Consider the following 20994-nt stretch of genomic DNA (forward strand, 5'->3'; position numbering starts at 1 on the left):
GGTCCAGCACAACATGTAGGTATCCCAAAGAAAGGCATGTGCTATAGCTGAGACATTTCCTAACTGCATTTGCTGTTATTGCACTTGGCTCTGACCAGCGTAATTCGTTGCTCTTTCTCGGGAGCACACAAACATTCCCTCCCATTTAAAAAGAAGGAGAAGGAAGAGCTCAGCTGCAGGGGAGAACAGAAAAATCAGAGAGCGAGGGAGGGAGCAGTGAGGGAAAGAGCAGGTATAGTGTACGTCCGATGATGTCCATCTGTTCCTCATTAACCAGATGTCCCCCACCCACCTCCTGAAGTGCCATTGACTGTATATTGTCAGGACAAGAAGGGGATAACAATGCCACCATGGCGCAGACATTCATAGACCAACAGGAGTCCTGCCATGCAGCCATCCCTCCCTCTACTTGGATGCCAAGGCCCTCTTTTTCCTAATCAGCTTTTAAACAGTTACATCCTCATAAAGCTTCTTGCATTATAATTACCATGTGTTTCATCTTGCTCTGAAAATGGCAAGTTATTTCAGCCCAGTTTTCCAGAATCAGACCTTACTTCCTGTAACTGTGTCACCACTTCCTGCAGTATTTAAAAGAGAAAAGAGTGAATCCTTGATTTAAAAAGTGATTTCTGCTTGCCAAACTTCATCATTTTAAGAGTCAGAGAGTCCTTGGATTCACACCTGTATCCAAAGAACAGCAATAGATTTATGGACAATTCAACCTACTAAAGATTATTCAGAAATGCAGGAAGAGCCATAAATTACTTTATCTATGTTGTTAGCCAAGGATCATTTATAATAAGAGCCCATCGAGTCATCCTTACTCTGAGGGTGATCTGTGCATTGGTCTGTGTGTGGGCATGTCAGCATAGGAAGACTGTCTCATACACTCAGCTGTATTCAGAGCCCGTTCACGGGAAGCCTTCCCTTACCTCTATGTCCCTGATGAAACCAAAGCACTCTGTCCTCTACCCTTTAAATCATACCACAGCACGGCTCATAAATTGTAGTGTGCAAATGGAGCATCTGCTGAGCTGCAGCCACAGATAACGTGATGCTTCCATCTATTTCCCTTTATAAAAATGTGCAGGTTATGCTGTGCACTGGGTCCCTGACTCATGTAACCGTTAGAAAATAGCCTGTGTCCTGATCTTGTCTTTTTGCTCTGAGCTCCAGCTCAGGGAACTTGAATGGGTGGAGGAGATCCAGGTGGGCAGGCGTCCTCCAGAACCAGCAGCTCTGAACACTTACCAGTTGAGCAGCTGAAGGCCCCAATCGCTTGTTGAGATAAATATCTCTACCTCTTTCAAAGCCATTGTACTTACTGAGCCTGCAATGCTACTAGGATAGCACTAGGTTTAAATGCCTCTTCCCTGGGTGCCAGCTCTTAAACAGCTGGTCCTGAGCCTCATGTTGATGTGGGACCTCTGCATGAGTTGTGCGCTCTCCTTGATGTCATGGTGTTATTACATTGCTGTAGCTATGCGAGTAGCTTCCGTGTGGACGCCTGCTCACTATTAGGCAGAAGCGTCCTTCATACATCATTGACAACAGTTGGTCCTTGAACCCTGGTGGATGATGACTGAGACTGAGCACAGGGTTGGTGGGATTGCTGAGCCCTCTGCACATTACAAAAAGCTGAACAAAGCCGGGTAAGGATGAAAAGGATTAAAGAAAGACTTGGGCGAGGAACAAAGCAGGAAAACTTCATCAAGAGACAGGAGAGAACGGATGACAGAGAGGGGACTGAATAGTTTTTGAGAGAAAAAACCTAGTTTAGTGAAGGGAATAACCACGTTCAGAAAATACAAATTAAGAGCTGGCAATCCAAAGGCAGGAGATCCCCCACTGAGTCAAAGGGACAGGGAGCAGTGGGTGGGGACATTGTGTTTGTTGTTTTCTCATGATCTGTATTTTCTGAGAGACGCTGCGTTCAGCCATCATGTGAAAAGTTCATCTTTATCACACATGTGTTACATCTGTCTGTGCCTGATGAATTAAAGTGTAAGCCAGCAGACTCATGCCTCATGATAGGATTCTGTGAAAGACTGCACTTAAGCTACCTGGGGAAGTTGTGCGAGCCTGCAGGGAGAGGCAACTGCAGTAGGAGGTCAAGCTCTCAGGAAGCAATGGTCGATAGAGGCTCTGTGCCCCTTGAACATCCCTGGAGATGCCCAGTCAGGTGTAATGCTTTTGTCTCTCTTTACGCTCCAGAGGCTAAAAGCACATTGGAAACTCAGCAGCTGGATTCTGCAGCAGCAATCTGACGAGTGTCCAACAAATGGCTCCCAGCCAGGTTTGTGACAACCTGATCAATCAAATTCAGAAAAACCCTTTTTAGCTCCACAGCTGACATTGGAAAAGATCTGGGAACATGTTTGGGAATTAAAGGCACCTGCTGAACATGAATGAGAAAGAAAAAAACACAGGCAAGCAGGTGGAGAAGTAAATGAATCGATGATGGTTAGATGATTCGTTGTGCTGGTGCGTGGAAGAAAGCAATGATGTCAAGTGCCAAACTGCCTTTGCCTGCATCACGTAGCACACGAGGCTGTGTTGTGGTGGCAAGTTAATGTGGATGCATTTCCATGTCTTACTTTTGCAATAGAAAAACACACCTGAAAATGTCTCCAGGTGAGTTACAACTGACATGGAAAGCCTGAGGAGAAAGCTGGAATCCAGAGAGACGTGGAAAAGCATACCCACAGTGACTGCTGTTGCTATTAAACACCATCTGTCGCAGATGTACACAGGAACTCAGTATTGGATCCTTCTTACATCACAAAGGTTAAATGAAATAATCTGCATCTTAGCCTCACACACATCATCGCTGAACATAAGAATCAGTGGTTTATGCTCACTTGTAGTAGCTATGGATTTGACCTTGTATGTCAACTTCAGGCCTTACTTCCCTGACACTGCCCAAGACTTCAACAGCATGGATTTTCTTTTTCTTTTTTCCTTTGCTGTTTTCTTCTTCTCACTCAAAGCATTGTAGAGTTGGTTTATTTTTTAATAAAATCTTTTTTAGGTACCAAGTAAGTCTGCAATTGCAGCAAGAACAATACCCCAGTGTTCTCTCTTTCCCCTTTGGTTCTAATAACCTCTGAGTATCAAACGGGCTTTGCTTTGGAGAGAAAAAAGATAATAATGAATGACTTAAAATAGCTCTGCTGCGGAAAATATGAGTTTGATTTCAATTGCAGAGGGAATAACTTTCTTCCTGGTTCAGTCGCTGACTCCAATAGAAGACCAGCAAGATCTGATGTGGCTCCTGCAGAGACCTCCTATGTTCAAAGAATCTGGGAGCTTGCAAGAAGTATTGTGGAGCTTGCAAGAAGTATTGTAGAGCTTGAATCGGCTCTAATACGTTACTGATTGCAATCCATGACATTTCCATGGTGCTTTAGAGATCATCTATGCACTTCACACTTGGAAAACAGGCAATACCCTTCTGTGGTGTGATAGGCAGCGGGGCCAGGTAAACAGTGCTCTGGAAGGATGGTGGAGTGATCTGGATACAGACTTAAGACTTGGTGAAAAATGAGTTCAGCTCTGCCGCAGTCTTTGTGTATACTTGGCTAACCCCTTAACCTTCCTGTGTCCAAAATTTTCCACATATAGAAAGGGCATGGGAGAATTTTCTTGTGCTTCAGGAACACCGGGTGATGAAATGCATGAAGGAGTGAAAAACCATGCATTATCAGAATGACTTCTGTTGCTGTGAGCAGAGAACAGCAATGGCATGCATAGAAAGCACAAGTTGAAACCTCACCAACAGGATTGTTTTAGCTGATGGGAAATGGGACATTTCCTTTAGTAAATCATCTGTTAGTTTTTGTTTACCTGACCAGCGATGGCACTAGTGGGTTGGGAATGTCATCCTGATTGGTACCGGTAAAACTTTCATACCACAATCTGCCACTCTCTATTCTGGAGGTGCCATGTGTGTCATGGAAAATAAATTTATTTTGAGAGGTTTAAAAATGTTATTGAGACTATTCTTATGTTCCTTCTCTGTGAAAGCAAGCATCAGTTACTACTCAAGTATCCACACAGACCTCACAGGAGGCAATAATGATCTTTAAAAAAATCCTAGAAAAGTCTTTCTATGCATAAAAATGTCAGCTTTTTAAACTTTTTCCATTCAAAGTGACTTCTGTAGAGAAGCTGTGGATTTCCAGCTTTCTCGGTGGTATCTGAAACAGGATGGATAGTGTCGGGGTTAAAGGTGGCATTGTGCTGCGTTTGTATTTTTCTGACCATCAGACCAGAAGAGATTGGCTTAGTCTCTGATGCAAGTTAGAGTCACCTCAGGGCTGTACTAACATATACCTGACCAAATCATCACTCAAAACAAAGTACCACTAAAGCAGTGCACTCCTGGAACACGATGTCTTGTTACTTGTACTGTTCATCCTTTGGCCACATACCCTAAATGAGGGGAGGTTTATGCATTTCTTGGCTATGGAGGGGTTTCCCTACAACAGGGAACTTAAACCACCATTGTGTAGCAATGTTAGCAGAGGGCAGGGTCTCTTTCTGACTCTGTGCAGCAGCACAAATAACTGAAATAGCATGATGTTTTCTGTTCTGAAAAAAAAAAAGTCACTGTTTCAGGCCTGGCGCAGGTGTTGTTTCGGAGGGGACAAATCACAAAAGTCACAGTGTCTGTTTAAACTAATAAACGAGACAAATGCACATTTTCCAGGGAAGAGGTACTTCAGCCATGAGAAGAGGCCATAACCAGGTGCACTAGAAGGCTACACAGCAAACCCTTCTCATCATTCCCCTGATGTACTCCAGCAGGGCTCCTGGGGAGTTCAAGAGATAGTATCTGAGGAACCCAGCCTGACCTCGTGACCCAGCAAAAACCTGTATGACACAGCAGTACCTGATATAACCAGTGCTAAATTGCCATGATAACCTAGCATGACCCACAAGATTGACCCTGTGACAACATTTGATTTATTACAAATGACATGGATTTAATCACTCACCGGAGAATGCCGAATGACGCAGCACAGCGTTGCTCACTGTGGCTCTACTGAACTGGCACACTCTGATTGGCTTCGGGAACACACCCATTGGGTGATTCATCCAATTAAAGAGCAGCCAATCCTCCCAACGCTAATGAAATACATCTCTATTTTACTTGTAGCACTTTCTAGCAACCCATTTAGGCTTTTCTGCTGCTCTCATCACCCTAAGGTATGAGCACATTGTAATTGACGGACAGCTGGTTTGCAGTTGAGGTTAAAGGAAAACCTCGTTCCTGACAGGATAGAGTTGAATAATTTGTGAGTTTATAATCAGACTACAAATGTTCAGTCAGCTAATTAATTACTATAGTGTCTTAGCACAGGTTGGGTGATGTTCCCCACCCAATAACATTGATGTACAACTGTTAAGGACCATATGTATTATGCAAACCAGTGCTAAAAGATTGTTGTAAAGTGTATAAACTATACTTCAAATATGATTTGAGATTTTCTACAGACTACGAGAAAGATACTGTGGCTCTTCTCGGCTGGAAGGGAAAGTAAAGCTAGCCTCAAGGTGCATAGCAAACTGCCCACTAAGATCACTAATGTGTTAGTGCATGTCAGCCAGAGCATAGATATAGGGCTCAGTCCTCAAATTCATTCCAATTGTTTCACCCCATTTAACAGCACAAAACAGCAAAGAATTTTGCTTAAATTCCATCTGAAGACATTCTGTATGTAGGGGAAGTCCTGGGTGACATGAGTTCAGGGACATGTGAATGTGATGGTAGTTTAATGCTCTTTTCTCCTCTCTGTCATTCTGGACCGAGTATAATCCACACAAACTGGAAGATCTAGTCCACATGTGAAGGACAACCAGTAGGGTCTGTCATGAACTAAACTGATTCCATAGTATTGTCTCAACCCTCATAATAGGCCTATTTTTTCCTATTAGAGCCTCAGCTTCCCTTACTCCCTTTGCACGTCCCTTTGTCTAACATCCATGAGGTCCCAGCTCACTTCCTTCCCTGCATGAAAATTAAATCTCAACTGTAAGGTCTACCCTGGTTCCCCACTGATTTTGCTGCTGTACAAATAAAAAACAGATTCTCCCTCATTCACTCCCACCATCCTCCTAATCTAATGCCCTGATGTTATTCTCATAACAGCATGTAGAGATGTGAACTGATCTGCCTCCCATCTTTTCATCTTCTCTCACATATCTGACCCAGTTCCCAGGGTCTGATTTTGTACAACTATGAACATTTATTCTTGAAAATTGATCACTGGCCTAGAGGCTAAATGTTTGTTATCCGGAAAAAAAAAAAAAAAAAAAAAAAAAAAAGACGACATTACAATTATTCTTGTTTTGGGTCCTGAAAAGGGCAGGAAGTCCTACTACATTAGCAGTGAAAGGAACAAGGGTGGCTCAAGAGGGTCTTGGCAGGTTCATAAAGTCACAGCATCTGAAAGCAAATCCACATTTGATCACCTATCAACAATTTATCAATAGCTCAGTGATGAAAAACAAAATTCTTTCACTTCATTAAACACATTCAGTGCTGTTTGCTCTACATTCCAAATGGCTGAACTGATGTTCCAATGCAGCCTATTTTTAGTATTTCTGGTTAGTTCATTATTTGGGAAAAGCTACTGACTGTGTATCTGTTGCAGAGATCTAATTCTTCACGTGGTTCCCAAAGAAGAGCAGGGCTTCATATAGGTCTTAAGAATTTGTTTGGATGTGGGTTCAACCTCTGTCCCTGCTACGTTGCAGCTCAGTGAAGTGATGGTCATGGACCTTTCCTCTCCTTGAGTCCTTTCGTTTTTATTATGGGGAAGAAGCCGTGTAACATATTACACCTTTTCCCAAGAAAACTAAGATCAAGAATGACAGAAAACTAGCAGTCTCAGTGAGAATTAAACAAGATACTCAAAATAAGCGATCTCTTGGGTGTCTGAGTAAATTACCACCTCCAGATCAGATTTTATTTATTTTCAGAACAAACTATATCTTTGCGGGTAAATCCTGCAGTTTTGTCATGAATCCAATGAATTTTCACTGGTAAATGACAACCCTAGAGACGGAAGTGGCCGTGTATCCCCAGGGCAGATACCACATGGGCAAAAGCATTCCAGCATTGCCTCTTCAGCAAGCTTCAGCCCTCATGTAAAAGGACAGGATCTGCAGGTCACATGGAGATTAGTCTCTGTGTCCTTCAGCCCTGCCTGCTAAAACTGCAAAGGAGAAATCCAGCAATGATGGCATCTTCAGGCTCTAGATTTCTCAAGCACTAGGAGACACATCTGGGACAAACCTCCCTTTCAGAACCCCAATAAATACAGTACCCCTCCCACAGGAACAGAATGAGATATGATCATTCATTCCTTTCGGACCACCTGTGGTTACCAAGTTTGAGGAAACCCTCCCCTCCAACCACATAGGCATGCCCGTATGGGGACATGGGAATTAGATGTGGATTGAGTGCTGAGAGAGGCTGTTACTATAAGTCTCCATGGCACAATGTAATGTGACCTTGCACGGGTCTTGGAAGCAGCACACCTGAGCAAGCGCTGCATCCTGACAGCTCTCAGACACACTGCTAATTTGCCTGTGCAGAGCACCGTGCTTGAGTAGCCATTAGGGCTTGAAATACCCAAGCTAGCTTGCTTAGTGTTACTCGGGTATCTCCTGGCACTGGGCAGACATGCCGTTATGCGTTCTGCTCTGCCTGGAGAAGGAGGTGAAGTCAGTGCTAGGTGTAATACCCTCTTACTGATGTCAAAAGCAACAATGCAGAAACAAGTTCTACACGTTTGCTGTCTTCTGCTTTGCTGCCTTTCATATGTCATTTGTCATCTTAGATTGTCACTTCTTTGATGTAGGGATGACAGCTTTTGTGTACATACAGTGTCTAGCATAAAGGTGTTTCCACCCTACGTGAAGCATTTTGGTGCAGCCACAATGGCACAATGGCAATAAAAGGTGAAATACTCAGAAACCTTCTGCTGAAGAGCAGCAGCCAGAGAGGAACATTAAGTTTTGGTTTCCCTGTTTTATCAAAGATAATCTGGCCAAACCGTGGGTTCTCTGCCATGAAAACTGCACCTCAGACCTCCAGAAGAAGGACAAACTCATGTGCTTACAGCTGTGAGACCAGCAGAGAGCCTCAGTGTAGGAGGTGGCCATGTCTGCCTTAAGTTGCTTACATAGATAAATTTCTTGGCATCAGCAAGCTAGGACAAAAATTTTATCCTCCAGGTCCTTTGATTCTTCCTCTCCCCAGCTTTCCTTTGTTAGACTTTCTGCATGGAGCCATGACCACTGGTTATACTTTCTGAATTGCTGCAGGTCCATGGTTGGTTGGTTTGTGTGATTGATCCTGCCCTGTCTATGTGCGCCTAAACCCTTCTTTTTCCCATGGGCTACGGCAGTGGGGAGAGGGAGAAAAGGCCTTTAGGGGTGGCAAGTGCTGGCATCAGGCAGGAGAAAATCTGTCTCGTTCCACAAGGCAGAGAAGATGGATGAGGAGGTCTGTCTCCATCCATCAGCTCTGGCTGATATTCCGGCTTCTCTCAACAATTAAAGTCTCTCCTACCTCTGAGTCCCAGGGTTTCTCCTGACTCACCCTCCCTTTCAGACCATATTTCTCAATTATCTCCTTCCAGCACTCACACTGCATTCCTATTACCACCTCCCCATGCCATGCCATGGCCGAGTCCTGTCTCCCCTCTTGCCTAGTGTTTCCTTCTGGCCAGCTGTGCTTTCCAGCTGCCACAGACCTTTCCAGCCCCAACCGTCCCTCTGTTTCCAGCATGCAGAGATGCTTTCCTCCACAGCCAACTCAACCTACTCCCAGAAAAAACCCATCCCTTCTGTTTCCACAGAAGAGTATAAACCCTCCCTGGCCCCGGTGCCTTTACATTCTCACAGTGTTCTTTCTCACAGTCTTGCTTTTCTCTGAATGCTTTCCCCCTCACTGTTCCTGTAAATGTGGGCCAAGCTGTAATGATGCAGCACACAGAAAAACACCTTTCTCCTGTGATCTTAGACAGCCCCTGGAATTAATTCCTGGAAAGCTGTTCTTGGCCTTTCTGAGTTACACTTTCCTGCGAACACACGGACAAAGTGATGACTGAAGAGGGGAAGAGTAGAGCAATGATTGGGGAAGAGTGGTGCAATGATTAGGCGGTCACCTGAAATTTAGGAAAATTGTCAATCCGATGCTTTTCCTGTGTGCTGTGCTGCTGTTTGCATTGCAGTTCACTCGGCAGGGTAGACATATTAGTTTCTCTGTTGCTCCCTTTCCCGATAGCAAAACAGCTGCACTGCTCTGCTCTTGGCAGTTGTTTCTTTCGAGTCTATTGAGTACAGTTGCAATGGAGGTGTCTCAGCTAGAGGACACCGTGCAACGTTCAGCTCCAATTAATCTCCAACACCAAGCCTGTTCACAGCTGCTGTTTCCCCAAAGTCTTGGTAGATCCTGTCATCCTCCTTGGTTTCCTCCAAAACCTCCTATTGAACTTTTCTGTCATTTTTTCTTCATTGAAAGGAATACATGGCTCCTACTTTTGGAGACATCATGGGAGCAGGAGATATTTAAACAATTGCATGACGGGAAGACTTAGGGGTCCAACCCACTGTGCAATCCCTCCCAGCCTGGAAGGTATGACAGAACCGAGCCCTGTTTATTTCTTGAGGGAGCAGCTACATGTCTCCGCTTCTGTTGCTTTACAGGTCAACTTACAATTTCTCTTGGTGCTGCATACACTAAAATGATAGGGCTCCAGGCAGGCAAATTATTTGGAGAATATCTGGGACACAGGCTTCTACACCAAGCTGTAGCAGTCCCCATTCCAAAAGCACACACTACAGGAGCCCTCTGAAGCAAGTTGGAGGAGATGGGAGCCTGGAGATAGCTGTTCCCGGGCCTTTCCTCTCCCCTAGCTGCATTTCCACAGTGTGTTAGGGATCTCTGTCTTTCACTCAGTTGTTTCCTCTGGACGCTCTAAACCATCTCTTCACCCTGCCTACAATGCTCCCACTGTCTATGGCCAAGAATGGACTCCCAAATGCAGGGAAACTGTCCATCCTGCAGTCGTGTCATTCAGTAAAACTTCATAGTTGCTTCAACCTTGTCCCTGTACTTTATTTTACCTCTCAAGCACCATTCCTCAGTCTCTGAATATTTTATTTCTGCCTGCCTGCCCCCCACCCCCCACCTTCATGCAGGATGACATTCTTTTCTGCTTGAGTCCTTTCAGGCGCTACTGATCTTGAAGCTCCCCAATTACAACCACTTTTCTTGTGATGGTGACACCTTAAGAGACAACAGCAGCTGCCTATAAAGGGCCTCTGCCATCTGTTTGCCACTTCTTTGAGACAGCTCTAGCTATATACAGAAAAATATTTATCACAGTTCATTCACTCTCTCACTCAAAAATGAGCAAGAGAAAAATGTCTTCTTTCATGATTCTGCCATTGCCCTTCAAAAACCCATGACCCTCAGCTTAAGGAAAAGGGCAACGCTTGAGTCTAAAAGGAAGCAGCAGAAATTCTTGATGATTGATTGTTCGAGACCCTGTACTCTGAAGGCAATTCTGGGGGGCATCTGCATTTGGAAATGACTCCTCATGGCTGTCTGAAAGGCAAAAGTCAGAGCCAGACCACTTTGTCTCAACCACCAAGGTTTCCTTACGACCATATCTGAAAGGAGATGCACATGTGAATGTGCACACACACACACGAACACACTTAGTCATCAATCCTTTTCCACTGCCTCTCCATAGAGACTGGAAAGGTAGTGGGATAGGATCAAGGGGGGTCGCTCCTACCCAGGAGGACTATGGGCTAGAAATGTAAAGGGAAGAGAAAAAATGTCAGCAGGGGTGAGGGCTGGGGGAGAAAACAGCAGACATGAGAGATGATGTGGAGAAAAAGTGAAGAAAAGAAGAAACAGTGAATTCTGAAGGGGACTGATGGAGAGAATGAAGAAAAATTGAAACCAAGAATGAAAAAACAAATTAAACTGAGAAAGAAATGTATTAGGCAACACCTTCAGGGTGAAATAAAGCTCTGGGAACAAGTTCTCAGAAATTTACTAGTTAAAACGGACAGGTCACAGTAAGGTTGAAGGAATCAGCAAATAGGGTTGGATCAAAAGTGATTTGATTGACAGTACTTGATCTATGATACTGAATGAACACAACCATAAACCTGGGAAATACTCAGTGTTCAAGTGTGATCCATTGCACTGCAACTACACTAGTGGTATAAACTAGACCTGAAGAAAGAGGGGAATTCTCTGAGCAATAGCAAATTTAAGAATGAAATGTAGTTATGAAGCAGTGGGAGGAGAAAAATAAAACAGACACTAAAAAAAAATCATGTTCAGGAGGAGAACGAAAACTGAGAAACAGGAAGAGAAAAATCAGAAAGGGATAGAAAATTCAGGGGACGGAGGTGGATAGTGTTATTCTTTATTTGACAGAATGTATACTTTATACAACAAGCTAAATCAGAAGTTTATAGTTGTTTGCTTCTAGCAAAAACACACATCAGAAAAATTCCTACCCATGGATAGGACGGCATTGCATTCTCGAGTTTTTGTATACCATCCTCATTTTCTGTTTTTCACAGCTAGAAGGTAGAAGTATATGCTCTGGGGGAATAGGAGGTGCAGGATAAAGTCCATATGCTTCTCTGGGGAGTTACAGATTTGATAGGAGCTAGTATAAAAACTTCAACAGCCTGTGCCACAGAAACACAAGTGGATTTCACCTATCCTGCAGGGCTTGTTATGAAAACTCTGATTGTGCATTTGGGAATTTTATGGGAGAGCTTTTCTGTAACACAGAGAGGGTAAATGAGACTGGGAAACAGAAAGCTGTCAGTAAATAAAAGAGATTTAATGAAAGATAGAAATGCAGAATGAAGAAAAAGAGAAAGGTGAATGCTAGAGTGTTCATGGTCACCTCTGACATTTTACATGCTCACCGATCCAAAGTGAGGAGTCCGTAAGAGGATTTTTGCCACACAAGAAGGGCGGACAGGTTGAATTTTTCTAATGAGGGTGAAAGGCAATGATAATGGAAATAGTTAAAAAAAGTAACTGCTGGACGGGGTGAACAGCTGGCAAAAATAAGTGCAGAATCTCATTAACTTTGGGGCCGATGCACCCACTCACACCGGAAATGAATTTAGCCCCTGGTTTGTCAGGCATGGCACTGGCAAAGCGGGGACACACAGTGACCTTGGGGGCATGGCTGTTTAAAGCACACACAGCCTTTCCTCAGCTTCACTCTCCCTTTGCCTACACAGAGAGGGTAAGCAGCGTGGCTCCATCCAAGTCAGTGAGGTTGCATCAGTGCAAACGAGAGGAGAATTGGGCCTTCATCTCTTGTGCATAGAAACACTACAGTATTGTACGTCATCGGATGCCAGTTCAGTAATCATTTCCACAGATACAAGAGAAAAGAGACAACCTTGTTTCTAATTTAGTCATGATAGCATCAAAGAGACCCAAAGCCTATCGCTTTCTGGGAGGCAGGGACTTCAACAATAATAATTCTTTGCACATATATAGCACCTTCATTGCTAACTACTTGCTTTATACCCTGGGGTGTGAAGAAAAAGGACTCCACTTAATTCCATATGCTCTTAATTGCTCTCTATCCCAGATCCTTCCTAGAAAAATATGATAGAAATACCTAAACTCACTGCTAATTTGTCAAATTAGGGCAGTCATTGACACCAGCAGAAACGCAGGCCTAGTTTGCATCTTATATTGCAACTGCATAGCATAGCATCTAGAAACAAAAGAAATGCCAGACTAAGTAAATCTGAGCTCCGTTTAATCCGTGACAAATGTTTCAGGGAAGAGGCAAGAACCACATGGCAGTCAGATAGGGGATAGGCTGCCCTTGTGAAATGTTATCCTAGTTTTTATGGCGACTGGCTTAATTGCTGAATTACGAAACACCCAAAATGCTGTTCACATCCATTAGGAGGACGCTTAATTTTTGTGAACTCTGTCGTAAATGCCCACTTGCTTGCTAAATGTTGTTAAAATCTTGGCCACGGGAGCTCGGGTGGCAATGAGCTCCACAGTCCTGATACGCATCAAATGAGAAAGCTTTAACTGGGTCTCCGGTGACTCACGTCAGGTCCTCTTGTCTGTGTGTTACAAAATGGGGAAATCAAGAGCTACTGATCCATCTTCTCTAGCCCATTCATTATTCAATACAATCCAATCACTTTCCCTCTCATTCACCTCCTTTCCCAGGCAAACACATTTAGTCTTGCAGACTCCCTTCATACACACGATCTTTCCTGCTCCTCCTTGTCCCTGTCCCCGTTTATGAACCCTCTTCTGACTTTGCAACCCACCACCTTGGATGGCACTTGCTCCTGCACTCTCCGTTATCCTCCCTGCTTCAGTCCTTGTGCCTGGGTGTGGACTTAGTGGTGATGGGTTTTCTGTCTCGAGCCATGTGCTGCAGGGTGCCATGGACAGCAATATCCCCGTTTCTGGCATCTGGTGAGCTGCAGTGGTTCACATAGAGCCCTGCACGATGTGCAAGCCCCCTTTTCCCACCAGCCAGTGGTACCCTCTCACCTGACTCACTGAGATTCATTTAGCTGATCATTGAGATCCTCTGGGCATGGAGACCCCAGCCCCATTCACCTCACCTCCTTCAGTGTTCCTGAGAATTGCAGGGAAAATCATCCCCCTGTAAACAGCTTGAAAAGGACGATTGCTTGCTGAGACACTTCTTCCTGACAACCAGAGATCCTTCACTGTAGTGCACAACAACTGCCCCGGAGTTATGGCTACAGAGACCCTTATTTTCCATTTGGATCCTGGCCTGATCCATGTCTGAGGGTTGCCAGGGAGGGTATTTAGGGCTGCCGTGAGCTCCTTCCAGCCCAGTGGCTGGCTGCATGCAGATGAGCCAGCTCATCAGCTGAGCTGCCAGCGAGCCCTCCAGCCACAAGAGGTTGGAGGCAGCAAACTGGAGGGATGTTGGCTTGACCACAGGCAACAAGCAATGAGGGGAGCAGAAGGAGGGGCTCCTTACTGGGTCTCACCTCCCCCCCCAGAGGTAACCAGGCTGTCCTGGGGGCAAAAGAAGACAGTGACAGCAACTGGTGTCATACACTGCTTCAAGGCAGGGGGACACTGGCCAGAGAAAGGAGAAGGGCGAGAGCTAGAGAGGGCTTGGAAAAGAATTGCTTTAGAGTGTAGGGGCAGCACAGCTCCAAAAGGATGGGGTTCTTCAGCTTGGGGGAACGCTGGTATGTGAGATGGGAGAAAGCCAGGGGGAAATGATGACAGAGAGAAGAGGAAAGAGGACAGAGAGATGAGATGGCAGGAGCAAAGACGACAGAGGAGAGCAAGGGCAAGATAATATAACAGAGGAAAGAGCAAGGGGGATGGGCCTCAGAGAACTTGGAGAGAAACGGGGAGAAATAATGAAGGAGAAGTGCTTTTGAGAGAAAGCACAGAAGAGACATGAAGATGAAAGAGAAAAATAAAGAAGAGAAACAGGGGAGGGAAACAAGAACAAATTAAAATCAAGATGGATAGAATGAGTCAAAGATGGAGGGCGAGGAAAGAGCTGGGGGTCATACAGGCAAGGGAAAAAATAACTTTTAGGTGTATTGTATTTACAATACGTTCTGCGTATGCCTGACCTGTTCTGTGTTCTGTGTTTCCCCTGCCGGGTAGCTGTCGCCCTGGGATGGGGACTGCGAGGGGAGGAGAGGGAGAAAGAGCTTTGCTGCTAACCCATTCCCCCGTCAGCAGCCCCTTTCCCTCCCCCAGAGCCCCCTGCAAGGGGGAAGGTTTCTTGCCCATGAAAGGCAGCAGCACATCCCCTGACAACGAGTGCAATATGGAAGGGAGAAGCAGTGCAGAATGGAGCAGCGAGGGCTCCCCCTGGGATAAACTGGCTATGCTTGATTGGGAATCTGCTCTTAAAACAGGGGCAGGGGGCAGAGCCATCTGAGAGCCTGAAATGTTCCCTGCTCCCCCCGGCAACCTCCTCACTACTGCTTTTAAATTAAATAAATATGGAGATTCTGCTGTCAAACCTCAGTGGTCCTCCTCCCCCAAAACTCTTGCTTAGATCGTACCAAACCGCAGCAAAGTGAGATGGGGGCTCAGAGGGCTGCATGGGGAAAGGGATGGGTTAAAAGGGAAACACTGGATAGGAATAGCTCCTGGTCTCCCTGGCAAAGAGGCATTTGTTCTATCTCTGTGTAATTTCTTTATACATTACTGCTGCCACACTGCATCTCCATGTCCCTCCCACTGCATTTCACTCTCAGTCTCTTCAGCAAGGCAATTTCTGGTGCATTTCAGGACAATATTAACCCATTCCTCTTTCTCTGTCAGTAGGAAGATTCATAATTTAAAAGCAATTTAAAAGTCAGTTCTAGCAACTCACTAATGAGGAACAGCATTTCCTTGTCAAACCTTACGAAGGAACTGAGTTTGCAGGTCTCAGCCCCTCAAATCCCTACCTTCTTGGTGACTTACAGTCAGGTGTGAATTTAAGCTGAGAGGAGAACCAAACCCACCCAAGTCTGGGGTGGCAAGTAATTGTCCCTCACCATCTGCCACCCCACTTCTTTAAATCCTTTGTCTTCCTCTTCATCCAAGGCCTGTCCAGCTCTGCATCCTCCTTCTCCCCAGCAGATGCAATGCCAGCAGCAATCAGCTATGTGCCGGGCCATTGCCTCCTGCTGCATCTCAGGGCTGTGCTGCTCCTGTTGGCTGCTCCTGATCCTGAGCTGCGAAGACATGGAGACCCTGACTTAATTTACTGCTATTTTCACTGCGTGTTCAGAAAAGCTCCTGGATTAGGACTACAAAGTCAGGGGAAAGGACCCTGGCAGATTTGTGGATCCTTGGAATTAGGACGGCAGACAATTCCACAGCGCAAAAACTAGGGACGCTGACAGAAATGAAGGGTAAAAGAAAGGAATTCGGGGAAGGTAAGAGGGAAGATAAGGGAAAAACCTCTCATAAGATGAGCGTGAAAGGAAAGAGGTGGCCCAGGGGCAAACAGCAGTAGAGGAAGGTAGACCGAGCAAGCAACGCAGCACCAGAATTGTCTGACAGAAGCTTGTCCACTGCCTGTGCCCTGCCTCACTTTGCTGTCAGCTCTTCATTTTTGCAAACACTGAAACTGCACTTAACTCTCATGCGCTGTTCAGATATAACAAGCTGGAAAGGGAACAGATCAGCTCATTAATTTTCCTTGGGAAGGGTCTCTAGGCAGGAATTATTTTCTGCACCAACATCCATTCAATTACTTGCCTTCACACCAGTCAGATCTACAGGGATGTCTAACCCCATGCGCATCACTCATGCCTGCCTGCCCTGGACTCTTCTCTCCCTCTTTCTCCGTATAAAAGCCTCCCAGACCTATCCCTTTCCTAATAATAATGACAACATGACAAAACCAATAACCTACAGATATAAAATACATTTCATTTGCTTGCTTCCTAAGACCCTGATAAGGCATCGTCGCTCACTTTTTGAGATCCTGTAGGAGATCTACAGGAGCTAATGAAAGAATTAGACAAGGCATCACTCATAATAAAAAGTGGTTTTAAAGCATTCTCTGCCAAGAAGGAATTAGGCTGGAAGATCCGCAGCCATTTCGAAGTTGTAAGAGGTGCAGTATCCATGTGTGGCATGAGCTTGCAGATCTCAATTTCTTGGTGTACGTGTGTGTTTTGTGCTTACGCAGTTAAAGGGCAGAGAGAGGCCATTTTTCTTGAAGGGCAAAGATTTTTGAATGGCCTGGGGACACATCTGGGCAATCTCAAAGTCTGAGAAACAATTATCTCAAGGAAGATTAAGAAAAAAGTCAGAAGTGTGATTTGCAGTAATATGAACCAACACCACCTTTCTGCTTCAGTCCCACCATGGAACAGGGGCTCACTGTAGGGCACAAGAAAGGGGGGAAGGAAATCCCGATAGAGTAGGAACATCCCAAATGGCACTCCTCTTTGGAGCAATACAAAGATCTGAAAATGCTGGCTGAAAGTCCACTGTGGGGAACAGAATGACTGCAGAGAGGAGAACCTGAAAATTGACGAAATTCTCCAAAAGGAACTTGAAATTCTGACCGCAGAGTATCTGTGTGTACAGCCCGAGACTGAGTCCCCATGTCCATTTTTGCTACTGGATATCTTGGCTAAGAGGAGATAAGACAATTTAGTACAATATTTTGTACACGAGGAGTCCACCATCTCTGACAGCCTACAGTGTTGACTAATGCCAGCGTTCCCCCCACATCCTCAGAAATTAAGGCAACCTTGTCAGAGGCTTCCTTCCTAGCAGGTAGCAGGAGGCAGTTTGGGCTCCTTTGACCATTTTCCTGTTACAAAGCCTTCTGACCCCCTCTTTGCTACCTCCCTTCACCCTATAGACCTGCCCTGACTCTCACCCCAGGTCACAGAAGTCTGTCTGTCCCACACCCTTTTTCAGGTGCCTTTGCCACACCATGGGCAGGGTGTGAGCAGAGTCCAAGGGTTTTGCCCTTTTTACAGACTCCTGGGACCGAGCCCTTCCCTCCACAAATCTGACCATCCTCTGCATCATGGGGGAAAGGAACCTTTGTTGCACCCTTCACCCTCCCACTCAGCAGCAGGCAGCTTTCACCAGGAAGAGTGAGTCAACCAGGGACACCTTTCTGATTCCTTCTGCTGAGAAGGACGATAACCCCCTGTAAAGTGATCAGAGGTGACAGTAAGAGGCCTGCTGTCCAGGGGATGGTGGGGATATTTGGCTGTGCTGTCCTGGGAGCAAGAGAGTACCAGCCACCAGCTCATGAAGGCTGTGGGGCTGTGGGAAGCCAAGCAGAAGCATCCTGGCAGTGGCAGTGCCAGACCTGTGCCATGACGCCCCATGAGACAAACCCGTGCCCAGGCCTTCCTCGGCATGTGGCCATAGGTTTGCTTTTGCATCCTGCTGAGATGCTCTTGCTACTGAGCTTTTATCCAAGTTCTGGTGCAACCTGTGCCCTCAGGCTATGGCCTCGGAGCTGGGCTCAGCTCCTGCGTGGTGCATTGCACTCTCCTACCCTGCTCATCACTTCTGCCCGGTGTCCAGGGGCTGGAGGAATGGGCCAGCCCAACCCTCACATGGCTGGGGTGAGTGAGAGCACCCTGCTGGGGCCATGCAGCTTGTGCTCAGGCTACATTTCACACCCCTTGTGCAGGGCTGCAATTAGAGCCCGCTGGAGAACATCAACAGGGAGGGTAGGGGTACTGGGCTGGCAGCAGCTTTGGGGAGGGACTGGGGGCACTTCAGAGCTTTTAATTGGAAGCATCCTGGTGCTTTCCTTTGCCATGCAAGTGACTTCTTCACAGTGCCTGTGGGGTCCTGTCAGATGTAAAGGAGAAGGAGCCCCAAGCTCCTCCGATCTGACAAACCTCACCCGCCCCTTCCTCCTCCCCCTCAGACCGCGTCCCTCTGGGTACAGCTCTGTGGGCACATAGACATGATCTGAATTCACTGCCTCTCCCGGCCGGGGTCCTCATACCTCCTGTCTCCACCCCAGCCTCCCTCCGCCCTCCAGTTTGGGGTCACGGCTCAGGAAGGGAGTTCTTCCCCACAGCCTCCCTTCCCCGCATGGCTTTGCATTTGGACTTCCTTTTTTTTTTTTTTTTTTTCTGCTTCCCTCCCTCATTAATTTTTAATTAAGGAGATGTCTCCTTCCCCAGTTGTAATGAATAGCTGTGTGAAAGGCTTTTCATTTTTTATTAATATATACCTCTATATATTTATCTATTTGGAGGAAATGTGTGCGTGTGTGTGAGCAAGTGTGTTTAAAACATCCCCCATTAATTTACTGCTATTGATTTTCTGGCGTGGAGACAGCATATAGTATTCAGCATAGAGCTCCTCTGCAGGATATGTTAAAAGGCAGCAGTTTGGGTTGACAAAGGGCACTAAATGCAGTATGCGTCAAATAGACCATCGCTCAATGAAGTCACTTAGCTATTCAAAACATGTCCAGCCATCACTCAACCGTTTGCACCAAGAACGGGGGGGAAATTCGTGCTTCTTCCCGGACACAACCATTTCCAAACAGCAGCTTTAGCTTGCTTTGGTGAGAGACATCAGGACATACACAGTTTATTCCCCCCTCCCCCCTGCCTTCCATCTCCCAGTGCCGGTCTTAGAAAATCAGTTCTGCGGTACCCACTCCCCGCTCTCTCCCATCGGGGAGCTCCAGGCACACCCAGCTCTGGTGGACACCAACAGACAGATATTATCCCTGGATGTCCATAAACCCCTGGCAGCCCACCCTCCAGCTGGGAGCTGATTCATAAACAGGGTTTTTACAATGGGTTGTAATGTGCGCTCTTGGGCTCTCACTCTCTCCTTCTCGCTATGTGTGTAACATAAACCACGCATTTACATCAGTTGCCCCTATCTCTCCAGCACAGACTGAAGACCACCTCCCCAGCCCACACGTACGCCAATAGCAGTACTGAGCAACACATATTTAAAAGCGAATCACTGGCCCCTCTTTTCTTTCCCCCTCCCTTAGAAACATCTGATTCCAGAAGTTGGCTGCGGCGGTGTCTCTTCTGCCATCAGACATGTCACTGAGTTGCTGTTCAGTTTCACCACATCAGACTTAGGCTGATTTTTCCATTCACAGACCTGTTTATTTTTAGCAGTTACCATAAGCCTTAAAAAAAAAAAAAAAAAAAAAAAAAAAAAAGCCCCAAACAAAAACCCACCTCCCAACAACAAGCAAACGGGGGAAAGATCTCAGCCCCAAACCAAACCAATCAGCCACCAACTAAACCCCTCTGCACCCAGCCCAGTGAGATGTGGTTGCTTACAGACATTACGAAATGCTCTGAACTCTGCTTGACATGACTGGAATTGTTAGATTCACTGTATGAGGCATTTTGGATGTAAAAGGGTTGCTTCCCTTTCTCTCCCTTTCCCTCCTAAAGTGAACTAATAACTGCAGCCAAAGTGCTTTGCAGTCACCCCCTCCCCACATCACCCCTCACTCCCAGTCTTTGCAAATAAGCCATTTGCAAAGAGAGCAATTATTTCACTCTGTGGTTACAGTCAGAGCACAGCAATAATACAGCATTTTGGCATTGTTTTCCCAGGAAATACAAACAAGCTGAAGACAGGCAGACCACACAGTTGCTTTTTGCAAGGCTCTCTCAGTGTTTTTGTAACACACACATTATTCCAGTTGGAGGGGGGAGTGAATTTTCTTTTTGGGGGAAGAGAAGAGGGGGAAAGAGGAAGGGAGAAGGGAACGGAGCAGAGAATGTTTTGCCTGTCTTCTTGCCTCTGTGCTCTGAGTAACTGAGCCCACCGCTCTCGATCCATGGTGAAAGGAATGAAGTGAGAAAATGGTGGAATGTGGAGGGATTTATTTGGAGGGGGGGAGAAACATGGGGTGGTAGGAGAGGAAAGGGGGGGTGTGTGGAGATCCAGAATCAAATACCTTCCAGGCAGCAGGTTCTCCATAATCCAGAATGGGTCATGACTTCCTCGTTCTTTTTGCTGGTTTCGTTCTCACTGACAGTTTTAGTCTTGCAAACCCCTCTGGAGTAAAGCCAGTAGTCGGTCCCCACAGCTATGGTCATCAGGCTGAAGGCAGCGAAAGCACCAACGGTGGTTAAAAGCATCTGAACACCTCTGTCAAAGAGCCCCATAATTCTTCATTATACAAATACCCAACCGCCTTCTGATTCTTGGGGTGTGTGTGTTTAATAAAATAAAAGAATAATAATTCCGACTAATAATATAATAGGTATATATAGAGAGATAGATATCAAAAAAGGGAGGTAAGAAAGCCCACGGAAAAGAGTGTAAATTAGAAAGACCACACGGGAAGAGGCTTGCCTTTTAAATCGGAAACGTTCTGGTCGAAATATAAAAAAAGGAAAAAGGAAAAAGAAAAAAAAAAGAGAGAAAAGAACCAAGAAAAACCAAATAAATAAAGA

At 45.7% G+C, this 20994-nt stretch overlaps 1 protein-coding gene across 1 annotated transcript in view; it reads right to left on the reverse strand.

The window, feature by feature from the left end:
• Positions 1-20703, reverse strand: part of CACNG2 (calcium voltage-gated channel auxiliary subunit gamma 2) — a 51732-nt gene extending 31029 nt beyond the window's left edge. Inside the window, exon 1 of the mRNA XM_074168547.1 lies at positions 20493-20703. Coding sequence (XP_074024648.1) covers positions 20493-20703 — 211 coding nt within the window. The remainder of the gene's footprint in view (positions 1-20492) is intronic.
• Positions 20704-20994: the final 291 nt, after the last annotated feature.

This window comes from Numenius arquata, chromosome 2 (genome assembly GCF_964106895.1).
Source record: "Numenius arquata chromosome 2, bNumArq3.hap1.1, whole genome shotgun sequence".
NCBI classification, from domain to species: domain Eukaryota; kingdom Metazoa; phylum Chordata; class Aves; order Charadriiformes; family Scolopacidae; genus Numenius; species Numenius arquata.